Source organism: Pinus tabuliformis, chromosome X (assembly GCF_031772625.1).
Source record: "Pinus tabuliformis cultivar Carrire ecotype Pingquan chromosome X, CPIR1, whole genome shotgun sequence".
In the NCBI taxonomy this organism is placed as follows: domain Eukaryota; kingdom Viridiplantae; phylum Streptophyta; class Pinopsida; order Pinales; family Pinaceae; genus Pinus; species Pinus tabuliformis.
The window spans coordinates 94,901,018-94,922,951 of record NC_142308.1 but is presented as its reverse complement, the minus strand read 5'-3'; the positions used below and the strand labels follow the sequence as shown (position 1 = coordinate 94,922,951).

Sequence of the window (21,934 nt, the reverse complement as noted above, 5' to 3'; positions counted from 1 at the left end):
CACGATAAGAACAAGATTCAAAAACTTCTACTGTGACAATTTTCCGGTATCCCACAAATTTGCCAACCTCTGTTGACAACGCCATTTAATAATTGCGCAGGGTACTTTATGAAAAGCATCCGTCGTTTTCTGATACCTGCGCTACAGCAAATCAATCAACAACCCCGTTGTTTATATTGGACCGAGTCCTCCTTCCTGAGTTGAATTTGCTCCTCATGTTTGTACATCTCCCCTTATAAATTTCCCAATCACGGATCGTCCGAAACCATTCTGCAATACTGCCAAAGAAAGTTGTCTTTTGGCTTTATTCCATAAGAAAAAAATGGCTTACCTAAGGAAGAGTTTCGCCTCTATAGCTGTAATGGTGTTTATCGTGTGTTCTATTACTGATACTGTGAATGGGCAGCTGAGCTCCACGTTTTACGACAAATCTTGCCCGACGGCACTGTCGGTAGTGAAGGCCGCAGTGAAGCAAGCGGTCGCTAACGAGAAACGGATGGGTGCGTCTTTGCTCCGCCTGCACTTTCACGACTGCTTCGTTAATGTAAGTGCACGAATTGATATTTTATTGGTTGAACGAACTGAACAACGGTCATTAATGGCGATATTTTTGTTTAGAGGCCACCAGAGTTTGAATTTCAAATTATCCGGTTGGCTGAGTAGAAATTTGATGGCGGTTGTTTGTTTTCATCTCTATCATTTTAAGTTTTATGTATATTAAAAATTTGACGATGGTTGTTGGTTTTCATGTCTATAATTTTAAGTTTTATCTATTGGTGAAGGCCAATTTTATGTAACTGAGATATTATTGATAAGTTTGCTATGATTGTTGGCTATTTAAAAAAGAAGAAGATATTATTGATAAGTTCTGCTTTGGCGGGTTTTATTCATATGCAGGGTTGCGATGGGTCCGTTCTGTTGGACGATTCTTCGACCATTACTGGCGAGAAGACAGCTAATCCCAATGCCAATTCTGCGAGGGGATTCGACGTAATAGATACCATAAAGAGCAATGTCGAGAAAGCTTGCAGTGGAGTCGTTTCCTGTGCAGACATTCTCGCCATTGCTGCTCGTGATTCTGTTGTTGAAGTAAGCTAGGCCCATTAACTTTGTTCGGCTTTGCTTATATTCCTGTTTGAATACCTAAAAAATCATATGATGTACTGATTGATATATGTTGTCAAATTATCAATTGCCAGCTGGGCGGTCCTTCATGGACAGTAATGTTGGGAAGGCGAGACTCGACAACAGCTAGCAAAAGCGGTGCAAACAGTAATATTCCGCCTCCCACTTCCAGTCTGAGCAACCTCATCTCACTATTCCAAGCGCAGGGACTCTCCGCAAAGGAAATGGTTGCACTTTCTGGTAATGATAATATTATTATTTCTAACAGAGAAAACTTTGCTGATAATAACCATCCATAATTAATGGCTATTGGTCCAAGAATATTCATTCTTCATTGGTGGTTTTGAATTGATATGTTATATTCAATCTGCAGGTGGTCATACAATCGGGCAGGCGCAATGCAAGAATTTCAGAGCCCATATTTACAACGACACCAACATAGACAGTACGTACGCCACTTCATTGCGTTCAAAGTGTCCGAGTACCACAGGCTCCGGAGACAGCAACCTATCGCCATTGGATTATATGACTCCCACTGTGTTTGGCAAAAATTATTACAGTGACCTGAAAAGCCAAAAAGGACTTCTCCACTCCGACCAGGAACTCTTCAACGGAGGCTCCACTGATTCACAGGTGACTACGTACGCCTCAAACCAGAACACCTTCTTCTCGGATTTTGCTGCGGCCATGGTTAAGATGGGAAATATCAAACCTCTTACTGGCACCAGCGGACAGATCCGAAAGAACTGCAGGAAGCCAAACTAATTATCATCACTGTCGAATTATCATCACTTCATTGCACTGCCTTCTAATTTGTAAAAGTAACGATTCGACTGATTTCAGTCCATGTATACCATATGCTGATGGAGGTTGACATGAATAAATGCATGCATACCTTTACAATAATTAAAATAATTTTGATGTATTGAAGTTTTCCAGACTTGAACGGAGTCGAGAATTTAGATAGAGTGCATATTTTATTTTGAAGAGCTTGTTTTTCTGGAAACTTCTATATGGGAAATTTTTAGAAAATCTAGGCTACATCAGCCTTTAGTATATTTGGAATTTTTAGAATTTTGAACCTGTAAGCATAATGCAAAAGTACTTTAACATAATACTTTATCGTCTGCTCTATGCTATGTGGGCTAATAACATTGAACATTATAAAATATTAATAGCAATAATTACAATATTCACTTTAAAAAATAACAAGGTAACATATGAATTCTATTTTTTTAATTAAAATATATTAATTTTAATCAAAATAATATGGTAATATATGATTTTTTTTTTTTTAAATATATTAATTTTAATGAATAAAATTTGTTGTAATGTAAATATTATTATGTATATTTAATTTAACACACTATAGTATAAAATATTATTGAATTTTTTTAGGTTACCAGAGGTAGTTTAATTGGCAATATTGTCGTGACATAGATGGGGTGGATGGACCAAAGCATTAGTGTGGTTAGGGGCCATCATCCACCTTACCAAATCCCAAGGCCCATTAAGGAGGGTGGTGGCATCGCATGCTCCCCCATTCATCAAATTTATGATAATACCTCTTATCTCACGAAGGAACACATTCAATGTCTTGTGATTTTTCTCTATGGTTTCTCATTGATGTTGGTGGTCTGGTGCAATGAGAGGTGGAAGGGTCGACCACATAGAGGCTTTGTAAGCTTGGTATTGAAGTTCTGGGATGGACATTTCCTGCCACATTTCTTGTCTTTCATGTGAATTAGTGAATGGAGAGGGCCTCTTGGTAAAGTTTGGGATCTTGGTGTTAGACAAACCTCAATGTTCAAGGAGTTGCCGAGTGCAGAGGGAGAAGGATACATGGTTCTCCAACCAATGGTGGGCTTGCAACAAAGCTATTCTCTTCAAATTCAACTGGTTTACAAGGTAATTCAAGCTAGTTGGTTAGCCTATTTTTTAGTCTTTATTATTGTGGTATATTGGTTCACCTTCAGGGTAGGTTTCCTCTTATCCTTTACCTTGGATGGTGGTCTTTGTGGTCTATTTGGCTTTTTTCAATTTATTTTTTGGGTCTGTTTGTGGTTGACGATAAGGGGTTATGCCTAGGATCTTAGTCCACTTACCCTTGCCACGTTCTATTGTTAATATCCCCTACAATGGTCAAGTACACACCTAAGAGGAAGGGGGTTGTTATTATCATTCTGGTCACATTGGTTAACAGGGGACCTGCAACACTACTTAATTCCCTAGGTCTCTTGTCTCATTCTCAACGTTGGTCTTTATGGGATGTATAGTTTACTATAAGTTGTTTTGAGGGTTAGTATGTGGTTCTCGCTCAAGGGTTATGACAAGGAACTTAGTTCACTCGCCCTTGACACTTTCTGTTTTTGGTATCCCCTCAAGAAGTTGAGTACATGCCTACAAGGAGGGAGGGTTTTATTCATGTTCTATTCCCATTTGTGGATTGGGGGCTTGCAACATTAGTTCATTCCCTAGGATTGAGGTCCTTGATCTTCCATCGGAGCATGGAAATTTTCATTTTGGGCTCTCTTTGGTAAATTTTGTAACCTTAGCTATCATTGGTATCCAATTAGTTCTAGTATGCCATGTCAGCATGGCTATGCTCGTAGTGATGTTGGAGAAACAAGGCAGTCTAGTTGACCTATTCTTGAGGTTCCATCTCAAGAAGAGCCAACAACCACCCAAACACCAAGTTCACAAAATGTGCAAGAAGTGAATCACTACTTGGAGGGGTTGACATAGCAAAAAAAGCGCTTTGTATGAGATTATGACTTATTAAGTGAAATGCTAACCATGCACATGCAACAAAACATGTTAATAGAGAAATTCCTAAAGGAAAGGCATGATGATCGAAATCCACTTATTTCCTTCATAAATGACCTCTAAAGGAACCAATGGCACATGCAAGATAGTCTAGCCCGTCTCCAACAAAACCAATGGTGCATTAAAAAAATCTTAGAAAACTTAGAGTATACATAATGAGTATACAAATTTCATGAAGATATCATTAGTACATAACATCAACAACTATTAAAGTATTCAACCTTCAAATGTTTCAATCCCACTTGAAAAATTAAAAAAAATAGCAAACTATAATTGATACTATACTACACTATAGAGGTAAAATCTCTTGTTTACAAGAGAAGGGCACATTATATTTTATGTCCTCTTACTAATTGTTACTATAAATTAGCTAACAATCACATATCACTATTATCCTTTCTCACAAGCAAAGAAAGGGTTTCACTAAACCTAGAGATAGAAATAAAGCCTATAAGTGTGGTTTATCTCCTCTTCCAACAATGAATAATAGAGTATAGAAGTCACACCTTTAAACATATGATATTGGTATGTCTCTTACTCTTGATAAATCTCAATTTAGGTAAATTCCTCACGATGGATCTATCACTCTGAATATAACTTGCATCAAAATTTCATTCTCAATCTAGCTTGGATCAAAATTTCATGAGAGATATCACAAAAAAATCAGATCTTTCCTCAAAATCTATCTCTCACATGTAAGGTGGCTAGGCCTAATCCCCTTAAATCTCATGCCCTTAAGCTTTGATACCAAAATAGAAAAACAAATATAACATAAAGATAGAAAAATTCAAGCTTTTATTATGCGAAGCTCACACCACACAAAATACATAATAAAATCCCATTTTATAGCAATGGATTAATAAGCTAGATAACCATAACAACTTCGGAAGATAATGATGCCTATATAGCTCAAACTCTCTTTTAAATTGGAAACTAAAAACTTTCTAGATAATTAAATTAAAACTACGATCATCTAAAAAAATACATTAAAACAATACATTTCATTCATTAATTGTAATAAATATAAATATACAAATCAAAACATATAAAATACTTTCTTCTTGTTACTTGTAAATTATTGTTATTAACTACAAAAAGTGATCATCAACCTAAATAATGAAAAAGGTTTTATAGAAAAAGGGATCATGAGGATAGCAAAACAAAACATTGTAAAAAAACTTTAAGAGCCTCTTAAAAAAACAAAGAACATTGAACGTAGTTTTAAAATTTGTTGAACGTAGTTTTATTCTGACAAATATAATAATGAAAACCAATTTATTCACATTCTAGAATATCTATCTCCTTTGGCGATCATTATGATTAAAATTCCGAAGGCACGAGTGCAAATGAAAGTCTCACAAACGAAACAATGGAAATTTTGATTGAATAAACATAAAATAATAAACTTACAATGTCCATAATTAATGTAAATACAAAGACAAGGACATACATTCAAAAAACAACATTAGTGATTATTTGAATGGAATGCAATGAATCTTCTCAATTAACTTTTACAATAATAGTTGTGCCAATCAATTTTTGTGGAAACTTGAGCAAAGTCTGCCCATGTGAGGGTACGTAAAAGACAAATTCCTTATTGCGCGTAGGAAGACACCTTTATATCCTCTCACGGAAGCATCTATCATTTTTGTACCCTGCAATCACTCAACCACTCCAATGCAATATACATGCTTGTTATTCCATGTGTTATATGTAAATATAATTTTACATATCTAAAATTAGATATTATTAAAATTAGTATAATTAGCACAACCACATTTATTTATATAGTTTATATATGTTGACAAACATATATCAATCTCATATATATATATTAAACTAATTATTTTTTATTATTAATAACTATATAAATAATAATAATTATATTATTATATAATATATTAAAATAATATTAAGTTATTTTATAATATTTTATTTGATATGGTTTAATTTTAAATTATTTAATATAATTTAAATATTTAATAATTTAACTAATAATAATAATAGTAATTAACAATAATAATCTTAATAACAATAATTATTTTAGCAAATATGATTGATATAAGCATAAGGCTTCATTTGTATTTATGACACAAACCATTGATAATAATAATATTCAATTAAATATAAATAAATAATAATTTATTATTTCATTTTTATAAAATATAAATAAATAATTACTTGTTTTATTAAAAAATAATTAATTTCTAATATTGCTTTTAGAAAAAATATAATATTTATCTTTTATTTTATAACTTATATTCATTTATGTTAATAATAATAGTTACTAATAATATTGGTAAAAGTAATTTACTAATAATAATTCATAATTAATAGTTAATTAATTATTTCTAAGCAATAATAAAAATTCCTTAATTAAATATTACTAAATAATAATAATAATAATAATAATAATAATAATATTAATAATTATTTAAATAACATTATTAATAATTAATTCATTTTTACATACTAATAATAATAATTAATTCTTTGTCACAATGTGACAGTGCACCATAGTTGACCATGGTTGATTCTCATACGATCCTTGTCATAATTTAACGTTGTAGCATGTTGACCATTCTTAACTATGGTTCATTTTCATACTACGACAATCTTTGTCATAATGCCACGTTCGACAATGATTGACCATGATTAACCATGGATGACCATGTTTGATTTTATAAAACATGGTTGACCAAATTTAACAATGATTGATCATGGTTGACCATGATTATGATATTGAGACAATCTTTGTCAAAATGTGGTGCAGGGTAACACCCGCACATACCCACAGTATGCATTTAACAATGCATTCACAATTGTCCCAGGAGTTAAATCTTCACACCATAAATGGTCAAGGCCCCTTTATAAGTCGTTCCTTTGTATCAGAATCAATCACCCCACTTGAACCTTCCTCTTAGGATTATATGAACCCTTTAGAACCTTTATATAAACCACAATCCATATATATATATATATATATATATATATATATATATATATATATATATATATATATATATATCTATATAACCGTACTCCTTTCATATGCTTTGGTTACATATATATTAACACAAACCACTATCGGCGCTAATCTCCTGGTGTAATCCTTACACAAAGGAATTCCACGCAATACGCCTTTTTCCTCCTTTTTACGGGTTCTACACAGAACCCGAGACTAAAACCTCATCACAATCGCTATCAGCAATCTCCAACGGGTCATACACATATGAACCATCACTCCTCCTCCAACTCCGATATGACTAGCGGATCATTTAACACATGCTTTTGCGTTAAAAGGCCTGCACCATATAAACTATCAGAAATATTAACCACTTGGGAATACAAAGGAATTCCCGCTCTGAACCGCATATGCCAGATTTCAAATCTTATCCAACCGTGTTCATAACTATCGTCGGGTCCGCCTCCTCTACACTGCCTTCACGCTCTCCGATAACCCGACCTCCCACTGTGCCGAACTCCGATATGCAATAAGCGATTATCGTTGTTCACGATATCGCAACACCGCTAACCACTACTACTGGCCCTTGGTACCTCCGACTTCCGATTGCGATTTACTTCGTGACCATTGATCTGGTCACGATCCAACGGTTCATGATAAATCGGCACTCACTCGTATCAATCCTCCAAGGCTCATTCCGATAACTTAAAAGGGACTCCCGCCGATGCAATTGATTCTCAGTCGTTGATCTATGAGATCTAATGGTTGCTTAGCATCAAATATTTACTTCTCGCTCGCCTCTCTTACTCAGGTTTTCCACGTTTTCAATGGTTTCTGTGGCTCTTTTGGGTTCTTCAGAGGTTCTCCCTCCTTCACTATTTCACTTCGACTCTTCCTTCTTAGCTTCTCTTTCTTTGTTTGTTCTTCAGAACTCCGCCTTCCACTATTCAGCTTCTCTAAGCTTAACTCTTAAGCGCATCCTTGCTACGCCATTCCTCTAGAGCTTCCTCTGTCTCTTCACTTGGATTTGAAATCCATTTTGATTCCTCTAAATCACTTCTCTTTCTGCGTGTTCTGCAGAACTTTGTTTGTAACCTCCTGCCACAGAGCCTACGAATTCATATACAAGCAACACTTAAAACACACATTCAATTATTTGACACAATCAGGAATAACTCTGAATATATATTAATGTAAAAGCAAGATTACATTCGAGACACCTCGGTCTCGCACAGGCCCGATTCTCAACATTAGTGGCCTCTTCTATTGAACGTGCAGGTTCACTTATTTATGAGAACACATTGGATTGGATCACTGAAGGATCTAATCACCCCTCTAACAAAAGCCCTAAAGCTCTCTGCATGCATACACATGTGGTAGATAAATAAGTCTTCTAAAGACTTTATCCCTTTCATCTTTTTCTCTGTTTTAAAAAAGGAAAGTCTTCTTATCAGCTTCCCATTTAATGCCTAAAATCTCTCTCTTATTCCTAGAATCATGGAACTGTTTAAGAGTTGGATTTGACTTCTACCACTCACGTTCTCATTTATTTATTTGAGAGCATTTACATATTCTCCCACTATCCAATTACATCACTTAAAAGCCTAAATATTACATTGACTTGAGACTTAGGAAAACTATTTCCTAAAATGCATGACCCACTATGTCTACTATTTACAATGATTTTCCTTGGGTTGAATGCTCCTGCATCAGACTCAAAAAGTAGAAAATATTCATGATCTCCTAATCATGTGTCTTCTGATCTTTGTCTTCCTAGATCCCACACTTTGTTCTGTAACTGTCCAAATGCTTTGTTCCCTTGTTGTTGCTGGACTTCTGTTGTCTTTTGCTCCATTTTCTTCTTCCTGTCAATCAGGTTCAACTTCTAATTGATCTTGCTTGCAGTTGTTACCATTTTCCTCCATGTGGACCATTTCATCATCGGCTCCCACATTTCTTCAATTTCTATGTCTAGCATATCTTTGGGCCTGTCCATATTTTGCTCCTTACTCCTTCCTCTTTCTTTTTGTTTCAGGTTACTCTTGATGTCTTCTATGCTGACTCCTATGCTGACTCTTTCTTCATTCTTTGGTTTACTTGCTTCCTCCCTATCATCCTTTCCCTCTTTCATGATTAAATCATGACTGTTCAAAATTCTTTCCAGCAAATTAATTTCTCCATTCCATGGATTGAATTCTTCCACAAAATCTCCTTCTTCCATCTTTAAGTGGCTTAGATGTGCCAAATATTTTCCATCATTTGCAACAAAACCTGCATTCATAAAACACTTGTTAAAATTAAAAATATAAGGTTGTTGTGCCTTATCTTCCTATGGCAATAATTTAGTTTGTTTCTCTGTTTTTTCCTTCTCCTCTGTTAGCACATCAGTATGCTGATTCGAATTCTCAACATAATTCATGAGACTGTCAGTTATTCTCTCTACCACACCATCTGTTCTAATGATGTCTTCCTTCTTGGGTTCACAGTAGTGAACTTCTCCTTCCTTAACCTGTTGTTGGTTATCTTCACTTTGAAACTGTTTGGTTCCTTCTGCCTCCTTACCATCTTCAAACAATCTTTGCTCAATCTCTTTGATCACATACTCATACTCATTCATGCTTTTTAATGAACTTGAAAACTAATTATTGCATCTTCCTGTCTTCATGGCTACTTGGGACACATCTTCTTCTTTAGAAACTACAACTGCAGCTTCTGTTCTACCGTCAGGTTCTCTCATCAGTTTCTCTAGCGGTTTAATTTCCTCTTCACACTTAGCAAGCACTTCATCACAATGCTCTCTTCTTGCATATTCATCCTTCACATATTGTGTTATAGTATTAAAACATTGCCTTCCTTTGACCCTTGTACTCTCAAGGTCTTTCTGCTGTAGCAAATCACTACTTCCCTCATTCAAGCGGTCTTCTCCATCATACTCTGTTCTCCTAGAGTACTCCTCCAGAATTTCAACATCTTCAAAAGACTGTCCATCCTCTTCAAAACACTCCTTTGTTAGTGTTCCTTTTCCCAAGGTTAAATCCTTTGCATAGGGTTCCTCCTTCTTAACATATTTCAGTAGATGTCCTTCTTCCCTACTGTCTATCTCAACAGTTTCCATGGCTATCTCCACTGTGCCTATCATCATAGTGAATTGATGATCCTTTATTATGTTTTCAGCTAACATAGTCTCTTCCTCAAGTTTGCCTTCAGTCCCTTGCTGTTCTAAATCTTTCATATGAGTTAGAAATTCTTTGATTGTCTCCTCTACAATCTATTCAAGCCCTTCACTTGGTTGCTTGACATCTTTCTCCAGTTGTATATGAGATCTATCTATCTCATCTCTTTCTAAAACAAAATTTGGATTCTACTGGTCTTCTTCCTTCTTCATGGAAATATCAACAAATTGTCCTTCACTTGTTTCACCTGAAATCATACACAAATTGTCAGATTTAAAATCATTAGACCCCTTGGCCTCTCTTGAAGTTTCAGTCTTCAAGTCTTCATCTTCACTTTCTCCCAGAATTTCTCCTTGTTCTGGTTCACAAATGGATTCTTCCATTTCTAACTCAACTTCCTTGAGTTTTTCCTTCAGCCACTTTACTTGCTTTTGCTGTAGCCTTCTCTGCATCTCATGCCATTCCACTGGCTTCTTCCTCAAGACCCAACCTAGTCTTTGGCTTTCCTCAAGCATTCTCCTTAATGCATTGAGTTGTTCTTTTAATTCAACAACCTCTTTGTCAATTTCTTCTTGACTCATCCTCTTGCCATTTGCTTTGGCATCCTCTTTCTTATATCCTTTGTTGTGGCTTCTCTCTAAACCTCTGCTATGACTATCAGTAGTCATCTTCTTCTCTTCTTTCTTCATGAGCTCCTTTGCAACAAGCCTCTGCAACAACTAGTCCTCCTGGCTACAATCTTACCTCACTAAGCTCTCCTCACTCAGTCTTTTGGTAAGCACAGGTCCTTTGTCTGGAACCTCCTCTTGAGCAACACCTTTGCTCCTTCTAGGCCTCTGCAATCTTTCACTCTCTCTTGAGAACAATTCAGCTGTCCTCTCTATCCAATTTCTTGTTGGATTCTTCAGGTTCACTGCCACTTCTCTTTTAGAGTATTCTCCTTACTCCATCTTCAATAACTCACCTGGTTCTTGTCTCACAGCTTCTCTTGCTATCACCTGTGCATTAATATAAAAACACACATTATTAATTGGAAACAGAACACATTACCTCGCCTTCAAGATCTCAGCATGATCTTGTTCCACCCATTCTTTTGCACTTTGAATGGATTTTCCTCTGTTTTGTCCCCACAAGTCCTCTTTCCTTCAAAACATGTATTAAGAAATCTTGCTTTTTCTTTCCTTTAAGGAATTCTTTGTTCCTGCCTACTCCAAGCCTCTGCTGGAATGCTACAATATTCCAAAACTTCAAAAGTTCCCTCTTACAGACACAAATCTACTCTGATTACAAACTTTTGCTCTGATACCACAAATGGTGCAGGGTAACACCCGCACATACCCACAGTATGCATTTAACAATGCATCCACAATTGTCCTAGGCATTTAACTCTACAATGGAGTTAAATATTTAGACCATAAATGGTCAAGGCCCCTTTATAAGTTGTTCCTTTGTATTGGAATCAATCACCCTACCTGAACCTTCCTCTCAGGATTATATGAACCCTTCAGAACCTTTATATAAACCACAATCCATATATATATATATATATATATATATATATATATATATATATAACCATACTCCTTTCATATGCTTTGGTTACATATATATTAACACAAACCACTATCAACGCTAATCTCCTGGTGTAATTCTTACACAAAGGAATTCCACGCAATATGCCTTTTTCCTCCTTTACACAATCACAATCGCTATCGGCAATCTCCAACGGGTCATACACATATGAACCATCACTCCTCCTCTAACTCCGATATGACTATCAGATCATCTAACACATGCTTTTGCGTTAAAAGGCCTGCACCATATAAAATATCATAAATATTAACCACTTGGGAATACAAAGGAATTCCCGCTCCGAACCGCATACACCGGATTTCAAATCTTATCCAACCGCATTCATAACTATCGTCGGGTCCACCTCCTCTATGCTGCCTTCACGCTCTCCGATAGACCGACCTCCCGCTGTGCCGAACTTCGATATGCAATAAGCAATTATCGATGTTCACGATATCGCAACACCACTAACCAGTACTACTGGCCCTTGGTACCTCTGACTTCCGATTGCAATTTACTTCGTGACCGTTGATCTGGTCACGATGCAACGGTTCACAATAAATCATCTCAATTCTCCAAGGCTCATTCCGATAACTTAAAAGGGACTCCCACCGATGCAATTTATTCTCAGCCATTGATCTATGAGATCTAACGGCTGCTGAGCATCAAATCTTTACTTCTTGCTCGCCTCTCTTACTTGGGTTTTTCCGTGTTTTCAATGGTTTCTGCAGCTCTTTTGGGTTCTTCAGAGGTTCTTCCTCCTTTGCTATTTCACTGCGACTCTTCCTTCTTAGCTTCTCTTTCTCTGTTGGTTCTTCAGAACTCTACCTTCCACTGTTCAACTTCTTTAATCTTAACTCTTAAGCGCATACTTGCTACGCCATTCCTCCAGAGCTTCCTCTATGTTGAAATGTGCGACAAGAAATGCTAAATATGGCACTGCTATAAATATCCAAGCTATAAATAGCAATTCAGCCATTGGTGATCTTAGCAACAATGGGTGAAAAGTGAAAGTGCTAAAATAGCTTTTCTAAAAATAGCATTTCGGGATCCCTTCTTATTTTAGTCAGTCCTTGGACTAAACATAGGAAGTAAAATTCAAATTTGATATCAACAACAGTTTGAAAATTAATTAATTAATTCATCTTGAGTTAATTAGTGAAGGAAAATCAAACTTGAAGTCTATGTGAGGACATGCAACAATTTCTCCTTTGATTGATGGATTTATCCATCAATTAAAGAGATAAGGATGAGTTGTAATATTGAGTTGTAATTAGTTGACTTAGTTTAACTGAGTTAAGTCCAGTTAGATTAATTTAACAGTTTGTTAAATTAATGATAGTTTAGTTAGTTAATGCTTGCATGCATGTAACTACTGTATTTCAGATGACTGAGTATTCACTCATGGATAACTCATGCATGTCAATTCAATCAAAGACCCGGTTGAAATCAGATGGAGGGACAGTATACTATCAATTGCTAGGATATTCCTTGGTGAATATTCCTTGCATGTAGAAGGAATATTATTCCTTATGGATTGCACAGTTGGACCTGAGGTTACAGTGAGTGTCATGAGGCCAATTCACACATGTGATATCATTGGACCCCAATCAAAACTGCGCAAGGAAATAGGAGGCTTGGAGAGCTTGAGGAAGATATATGTTAGAAAATTATATAATACAGAGCAATGGAACACATAAAATATTGCAGAGATATAAACACAGAAAATGCATAAAACAAGAGAGACACATATATACATGGTTCACCCAGTTTGGGCTACGTCTAACCCGAATAGCCAATCCTTCCTTTCTATTATCTAGCAAAATGAAGAGACACAACCTACAATAGATCCGTTGTAATATCCTCTGTTTTTTCTCACAGTCTCACCTCTATGCTTCTCGCTCGGAGAATACACATATATTACACAGAATCAATACAATGCCCTCATACAAAGATAGGGGTTTCCTTCTAGGGGAAAAATCCCTAAACTAAACATAAGTTCTACCGTCAGCCTAATGAACGACCCAGATTGACTAGAAATTACTATACTTTTACAAGGCAATTTTACATCTGTTTTTAGCTTTGGGGGCACTGCCCCCGAAACCCCCTGCCAGGGGGGGGCTCCCCAAAGGTCGCAGCCGCCCCCCCTGCAGCGCATATTTTACAGGCGGCGTTGCCGCCCCATTTCAAACTGGGGTCCAATGTGGTGATACCTTTGAATACAGAAGATAATCAGGTTCCACACCCAACAATATATTCTATGTCTATTAAGTCTATGAGCTCTATTGTTTGATTACAGAGAGAGCACGATAGCTTGAGAGCTGATTCTTTTTGTAAGTTGAACAAGATTTCCACTTGTATGATAATACAGAGTTGGGGTTTTGGGCTGGTGATTTCCCCAGTGGTATATCTTCTGTGTTATTGTTGATTACTTCTCATTCTCAGTTATATCTGTTCATGCTTGATGATGCTCATATCTATTTAAGCTTCCGCAAAGTTTATGTTAGAAGTAGATCTAGTATTATGCTTTAGGACACTGCATATATCAGGAGATCTACAGTGAAATTTCTAGATGGTATCAGAGCAAAGGTGATCAAGGAAGAACAATATACAATTAGGAGAAGTACGAAGTTTGGTTTCTGAATATTGAATTGAGTTCTTATCACATCTATTTCACTGATGGCATTCAATGGTTTAAGAGTTGAATATGCCCTTAATGGAAGTTCAAATTATATAGCCTGGAAGGATCGCATGGAGGCGGTATTGGAAGATAACGGTCTCAGGGACTTCATTGATCAAGAAGTCCAAAAGCCGATAGATGCTACTCAACTGGTAGAATGGAAAAAGTGTGTGGCTAGAGCAAGGAGAATCCTCCTTGAAGGAGTTCGAGATCCCATTGTCTCGAGCCTCCATGGGAAAGAGACTCCATTTTCGATGTGGAAAACATTAAAAGATCTTTATCAGAATAGCAACGATCAGAGGAAGCTCGCGCTGAAGGAAAAAATTCGAAAGATCAAGTGTGAAAAGGGTGACACAATCTCTACGTTCCTGAACAAGCTCACCACCTGCAGGGATGAGCTTGCAAGTGTAGGGGTCATCACTGCTAATGAAGACATGGTGAGTCTAGCACTTCGCGGTCTTCCTAAGAGCTGGCATAGCTACCAGGACTCAATTAATGGAAGAGAGAAACTGCCAGATTGGGAACGAATTTGGTCGGACCTAACATAGGAGGAGATAAGGTAGAGCACCACAGATGGATCTTCATCAAAACGAGATGATGAAGAAAATCTAGCTTTAGCGAGTAAAGCTAAGAAAGGGAAAGGGAAGGCTTCCCAATCCAAATCTTCTCATGGTGGGAATAAGGTTGACAAGTCGAAGGTGTGATGCTTTCACTATCATGCAGTGGGCCATTATGCTATGAATTGTCCACCAAAGAAATCCAAGAAGGGTTCCTTATAGGGATCTGATGGTGATGCATTAGCTTCATAGTTTGAGCTGGATTTCTCACTTATCGCATGCATGGTTTCATCCATGGTGGGATGTGTTTGGTACCTGGACAGTGGAGCTTCTTTCCACATGTCGGGTGACAAGAATCTTTTCAGTACATTGGAGGAGAAGGATCTCCAGATGTGGATCAAGATGGGCGATGATGGAAAGTATTATGTCTCAGGTGAAGGAACAATTGTGTTTCAGAGGGAGCATGGTGCTCCTCTCACCCTATCTGCTGTTAAGTATGTACCAGGTTTGAAAAAGAATCTTGTGTCTGTTGCTATTCTAGAAGACAAAAGCTATGATGTATTCTTTAGTAAAGGAAAAGTTTTCCTGAGGCATATCAGCAGCGGACAGACCAAGCGAATTGGGATTCAAGTAAATAATCTCTAGAAGTTGGAGGTAGAAGATTGTGCTACACTAAGTTCCAAAGCAGAGGTGGTGCAAATCCAAGATGTTGGCGAGTTGTGGCATAGAAGACTGGGCCACTTGCATCATGGGGCCTTGAAGATCATGCAACAAATTTCTACCAGCTTACCTAAGGGAAAACTAGAGCAATTAGATACATGCAAAGGATGCACCCTGGGTAAGTATACGAAAGCTTCCTTTCAAGATCGAGATAGTAGAGCTGGAGCAATCCTGGAGCGAGTTCAGTCAAATGTATGTGGACCATTCTCTATAGCCTCCACCGGTAAGCATAGGTACTATGTTATTTTTATTGATGATTTTTCTCGTAGATGTTGGATCTACTTTATGCAAAAGAAGGATTAGACCTTCTTGAGGTTTTGTGAGTTTAAAGCCTCGGCAGAGAAAGAATTTGGGAAGAAAGTAAAAGCCTTGCGTAGTGACAATGATGGAGAGTATGTTTCCCAACAGTTTAAAAACTTCTGTGCTACATAAGGAATTAAACAGGAACTAATGGCACCTCATAACCCACAACAGAATGGGGTGGCCGAAAGGAAGAACATATCTCATGTGGGAGCAGCTCGAGCGATGTTGCATGACCAAGGCCTACCACTTCATCTGTGGGCTGAGGCATGCAATACAGTAGTGTACCTTCAGAACAGAAGTCCTCATCGTATCTTGGGGATGAAGACACCTATGGAGGATTTTTCGGGGAAGCGACCAAATGTGAGTCACTTCCACATCTTTGGATCACCAGTTTTCTGTCATGTGACCAAAGATGCTGTTGAGCCTCAAACCTGCACTTCTTTACACATCCTCTCAGCCTCCTTTTCTTATTCATTTCCTTCTTTTGCCACTCATTCCCTCCATCAAATTGCTCAAATCATTGTATTTTAGGACTTTTTACATGGTTTGCTAATTATGCTAATGACTGTTGTTGGTTTAGAATTTTGGTTCAAAGTGCTGCGTTTCCGCAGCTCACACAGGGTTTCCGCAGCTGATCCCGGTTTCCGTAGCCAACCCCAGATTCCACAGCTGTTTTATTAAATGATATGTTCCAGGTGTCCTCCGGGAAGAAGAGCCACATGGGCAAGTTCGTAGAACCAAGGACATGGTGTGTGTCCTTCCAGCTCACCCAAAACAGTCATAAAAACCCGTGGTCAACGAGGAGGCAAATACGGTCAACAAAAGTCATTGGCGGTGGCACGGCTCTGCGTGTTCTGTTTTGGAGCACGTGAAGAACAGGTGGCATCTTCCTCAGCCACGAAGACAGTGGGAAACATGAATCCAACAGCAGATTGAATGCCCACAACGACCGTTGCCTAAATCCGAGGACGCAGCAAGATTACGTGTTTTTACACAGCTGCTTGAATAGCTTAGTTTTCGTTAAGTTAGTTTTCTTTCCTCTGTTATAAATAAAGCGTCTTTGAACACTGGATAGTTAGTCGTTGTTGTAATCATTTTGTTTGAACTCCCCACTGTACTTTTACATTTGCTGTCAATACATGAGAAGACTGTTTTACACTTAAGCATATAACTGCTCCTTGAACCGGCTGAAGTAGGCAGAGGGCCCCTGTTTGCTGAAGCCCTATATAGTAATCTTTAATTTCCTGCATTTCTCTTTCTTGTTTCATGTATAATAGCTGTACAGATGTCTTTTAATTGCTGTGTTTTTATTTCTTTTCAATATGTATATTAGCTGTACATAAACTTTGAATTCTGCTGATTTACATTTCAGCACTTTTGTTCATGACTGATCAGTGTGTTATGCAGGTTTCTTAGGCAAGGCCGGGCAGTTTTCTTTCTTTTCTTTTCATAACTAGTGGCATGTGTGATCATCTTGTCTAGGCTGCTGACCTTTATTTTTCTGCAGTTTGATTTTCATTAGTATCATTTCTTTAACTTGCACTTTACTTTCTGCTCAGTAGTTATCAAGCTGTTCATTTATTGATGGTTCTTTTTCTATAATCAACTAACTTTATTGGAGCCAAAATATCACTTAGTGCAGCTTGGTTTATTTTGCTTTAAGACTCACATTACTGACCTGTTCATAATTGTTCTCACATGATTAAGAAAAGGTTAAAATAGTGTGATTTGTCTCACTTAAATTTCACATTGATTAGATTTAAATGAAGAGTTAAAATAGTGTAAAGTAGTTTAAAGTAGTTGTTCTTGCTTTTAATTGAGTTAATATAGATTTCATTTTCATTTTCATCAGCAGTAGAGATACTGGGCCGATGCCATTAGTCCTTTATTTTTAAGCTTTGATTTTATTGCAGTTGTTGTTCAAGCTTTCTTGTAGAATACTTTTTAAGTTTTGAGAAATCATTTAGAGCTCACCACAATCACCCACATTTCACTTGCTTTATTTCATTTCCATCACATCACAGTAGGAAAGATACATTTGAAAAAAAACTTGAAAAGCTAAAAACGACAAGAGATTAAGAAAACAGTTGCCTGAGTACATATAGTACACTTCACTTCATCAGCTTACGAGCCCCGGGTTGACATTTAAAAGTTGCAATTTAGACATCACTAAATTGACCAAACATTTTGGCGCCATTGCCGGGGAAGTGAAATTAGGTAGCCAATTCTTAAAAAAAAAAACAAGAAAATTTCAAGGAAGGAAAATTAATAACCTCTCAAAGTATGCTCTCCTCTTGCACCTAGAGTGATCTGGAGGATCAGAAAAGAGAAAGTTATTGGTTTAATAGTTTCTTGAGTATGCTCTCTTCTTGCACCTAGAGTGACCTGGAAGATCAGAAAGAGAATTATTACCCCGACTTGAAGGAAAATAAAAAATGACATGCATAGAGCAAGAGATTCTAGGGGAAGGTTTTTAGCTAGAGCCAAGAGTTCGATTTTTACAAGTCCATCTACTTCAAGGAATAGACAAGAGACACCTCCATCATCTCCAACTTACACTCCTAGCCCTAGGATTCCTGGAATTCAAGAGGCAATAGTTGACTCTCCCACACCATCCATCGAATCTGAATCAGAAAGGGACCCTTTTCTTCCTTCCATAGGAGGACAAATTGTAATTGAAGAAGTAGAATCATCTGAAGAAGAGGGAGAAATTCCTTCTCGTTCACCCTTAGTAGAGGAACCGGAAAACTCTGAAGTCTCCGGGGAGACTACCATGACAGAGGAAGGAGCACCTGGATTTGGTAGAGGTAGGGGTAGAGGAGGAGGAGGAGGAGGAAACAATGGAGGAGGTCGAGGTAACATTGGGGGAAATAGGGATGGAGATAACTCATTCGGATTTCCTATAGTCGATGAGGACTCCCGAGCCACCATGAAAAACATCTCACCATCTGTCCTCCCAAACTTCCATGGGATGAGGAATGAGGACCCTGAAACATTTCTATTTGAGTTTGAGGTAGTGTGTCGAACTTATGATTATCTGGATGACTCTCAAAAACTCAAACTGTTTCCTTCAACATTGAAAGGAGCAGCCTTGAAATGGTTCATGGGATTACTCACTCAATCCATTAGGTCTTGGAATGATATGAAACAAGCATTTTTGGATAGGTACCTGGACTATTGTATGCCCACCAATCACAAGGATGAGGTATTCAAAATGATGCAAAAAGAAGATGAAAATTTGGAGGATCTGCTTGAAAGATTTCAATACAACTTGAAAAGAGCAAAAATGAACAACTTAGATGAGGAGACCTTAAAAGCCCTTCTATTGAAAGCCATTAGAGATGAATGGATATATATTTTGAACATGATGGGAAGGGAGATATATCTCAACTTTCACTCAATGATATAGCAGAACTATGTGTCCATCTCTCAAGGGGGAAATCTAAAACTCAAAAAGGGTCTAGAGATCCTTCTCTCATCAGAGCAAGCAAATCTGCAACTGGATCGGTAAGTAGGGCTGAGATTGGCAACATGCTTGATGAATTCAAAACTGATATCTTAGGGAGTCTTAGTGAGCAACTAGACACCCTTAAGATTCACAATAAGCAGAAAGCAGAAGCTGAGGCTTTGGCCATCTTTTGCCCAAAGTGTAGGAAGAAACATGCTCTAAGGGAATGTCCCTTGGATGCAAAAGTTGTAGAAACATGTGTAATTTGTTCAGAAAATCACGAGACCAAGGATTGTCCTTCAATTCCTGGGCTCAAAGTTGTCTTTCAAGAAGATCCAAATACACTCGAATCTCTCTGTTTTGTCGCAAGGAGACCTTGGCAGGGGCAACAAAATCAAGGGTTTAGCAACTCTATGAATTTTCAACCCCAACCAAATTGGAATCCTTGGCAACAACCTTGGTCCCAACCTCAAAATCCTTTTCAATCATGGGTACAAGGTATGCAAAATCCTTATGGGAGATTTGCTCAATTTTACCAATATCCTCCATCTTTTCAAAACCAACAAGCTCCACAACTTCCAAATCAAAATCCACAACTATCATTGCCACTTCCACAACAACAACCTTCTCAACAAAATCAAAATTCTCAACTCTTTCTTCCATTCCAACAAAAGTCAAATCAACTTCCTTCTCAGCCATTGCCAAACCCCAATAATAAAAGCCCTCAAAATGCTTACATGATGGAAGGTCAACAATTTCCTACCTATATGATTGTTCCTCTCAATGAAGTACAACTCAGATCAGGTAGAATTCTAGATAAACCTTCTATAAATACTCAAAAGCAAAGCATTTTTGAGGAAGAGTCTCTTGAAGCCAATAAGGGTTCTGAAGCATCTCTTCAAAATCCAAACACTCAAAAAGAAAAAGAAAAAGAATTAACCCCCACAACTCCCATAGCTGAGCAACCTGCATCTTTATCTACACCTCCTTTTCCTGAAAGATTACAAATTGACAAAGGAGTGGAAAAACAAATTTGGTTGCCTGACTATAATTTTCTAGATGAATTGAAGAATGTCTGTATCAAGATTCCCTTGTTACAAGCCATTAAAGAGATTCTTATTCTAGCAAAAACAATAAAGGATTTGAGCTTTAAAAGACCAGGAAGGAAACCAAGAGATACCAGAAGGATCCACCTGGTAGGGAAAATTGCAGATATCATGATGGGAAAAATTACTATGCAGAAATATGTAGATCCCGGTAGTCCAATTGTCAAAACACATATCAATGGGATAGAAATACCAAATACTTTGATTGATTTAGGGGCTGCTATCAACATCATGAGTAGACAGACTATGGAACAGCTAAAACTTCCTAATCTTCTTTTTACACCTACTTTATTGCAACTGGCAGATCGATCAATTATTAAACCAGATGGTGTATTAGAAGACATTCCAGTCTCCCTAGAATCTTGGGAATATCCAGTGGATTTCATGATTTTAACTCCCAAGAGTAATCTAGGAGGACATCCTCTTATTTTAGGAAGACCTTGGCTAGCCACAGCTGATGCTTTCATAAGTTGTAGGTCTGGGGATATGTATATTTCTGATGGTAATTCGACAAAGAAGTTCAATCTGTATCCTCCAGCAAAAGCAATTACAGAAATAGGAGATAATGAGTGGGTTGATGATGAAGATACTATACAACCCGTCTTTACCATTTCTGAGATTAGTGAAGATAGTCAAATTCTGAACACATTAGAAAATTTTGAACCATCTTCAGAATATGACCACACACAATTTCATTTGGATTCTGACATTGAGTGTCTATCATCTAGACAAATGTCTCTTTTCTCTATGGAAGAGTTTGGTAGTTCTGCCATTGAGATTTTTCTAGGAAAAACATTGAATATCAACAAAAACTTGGAAAAATCACAACAGGAAGAGCTAACCAAAATCTTGCAAAAACATTCTACTGCATTTGCATGGGAGTATACTGATATGAAAGGTATTGATCCTAAGACTTGCATTCATCACATCTACATTGAGGAAAACAGTAGACCAATCAGACAACCTCAAAGAAGGATGAATCCAAACCTTAGGGAGATAGTGAAAGAAGAGCTCCAAAAGTTACTTAATGTAAACTTCATTTACCCCATTTCAGATAGCCGGTGGGTTTCCCCTTTGGTTATAGTACCTAAAAAGAATGGTAAATGGAGGGTTTGCATTGATTACAGGGAATTGAACAAAGCAACTTTGAAGGATCACTTTCCTTTACCCTTTATTGATCAAGTATTAGATACTTTAGCAGGCAAAAATTATTTCTCATTTTTGGATGGTTTTAGTGGTTACAATCAAATTCAGGTAGCACCTGAAGACAAGGACAAGACCACATTTACCTGTCTTTGGGGAACTTTTGCTTACCGAGTACTTCCTTTTGGATTATGTAATGCACCCGCAACATTTCAAAGGGCAGTACTAGGAATCGTTTCTGATCTAATTCATGATTGTGTAGAGGTCTATATGGATGATTTTACAATTTATGGTAATTCATTTGAAGAGGCATTAG

The 21,934-nt window shown here is 37.3% G+C and overlaps 1 protein-coding gene across 1 annotated transcript; it reads left to right on the top strand.

Moving 5' to 3' along the window:
• The first annotated feature begins 285 nt into the window (after nucleotides 1-285).
• LOC149138565 (peroxidase P7-like) lies at nucleotides 286-2,099 on the top strand. Its single transcript, XM_089449860.1, has 4 exons — nucleotides 286-544; nucleotides 898-1,089; nucleotides 1,200-1,365; nucleotides 1,499-2,099. Exons 1-4 carry the CDS (start codon nucleotides 323-325, stop codon nucleotides 1,888-1,890), a joined length of 972 nt encoding a protein of 323 aa, XP_089305986.1. The 5' UTR covers nucleotides 286-322; the 3' UTR covers nucleotides 1,891-2,099.
• The last annotated feature ends 19,835 nt before the right edge of the window (nucleotides 2,100-21,934 follow it).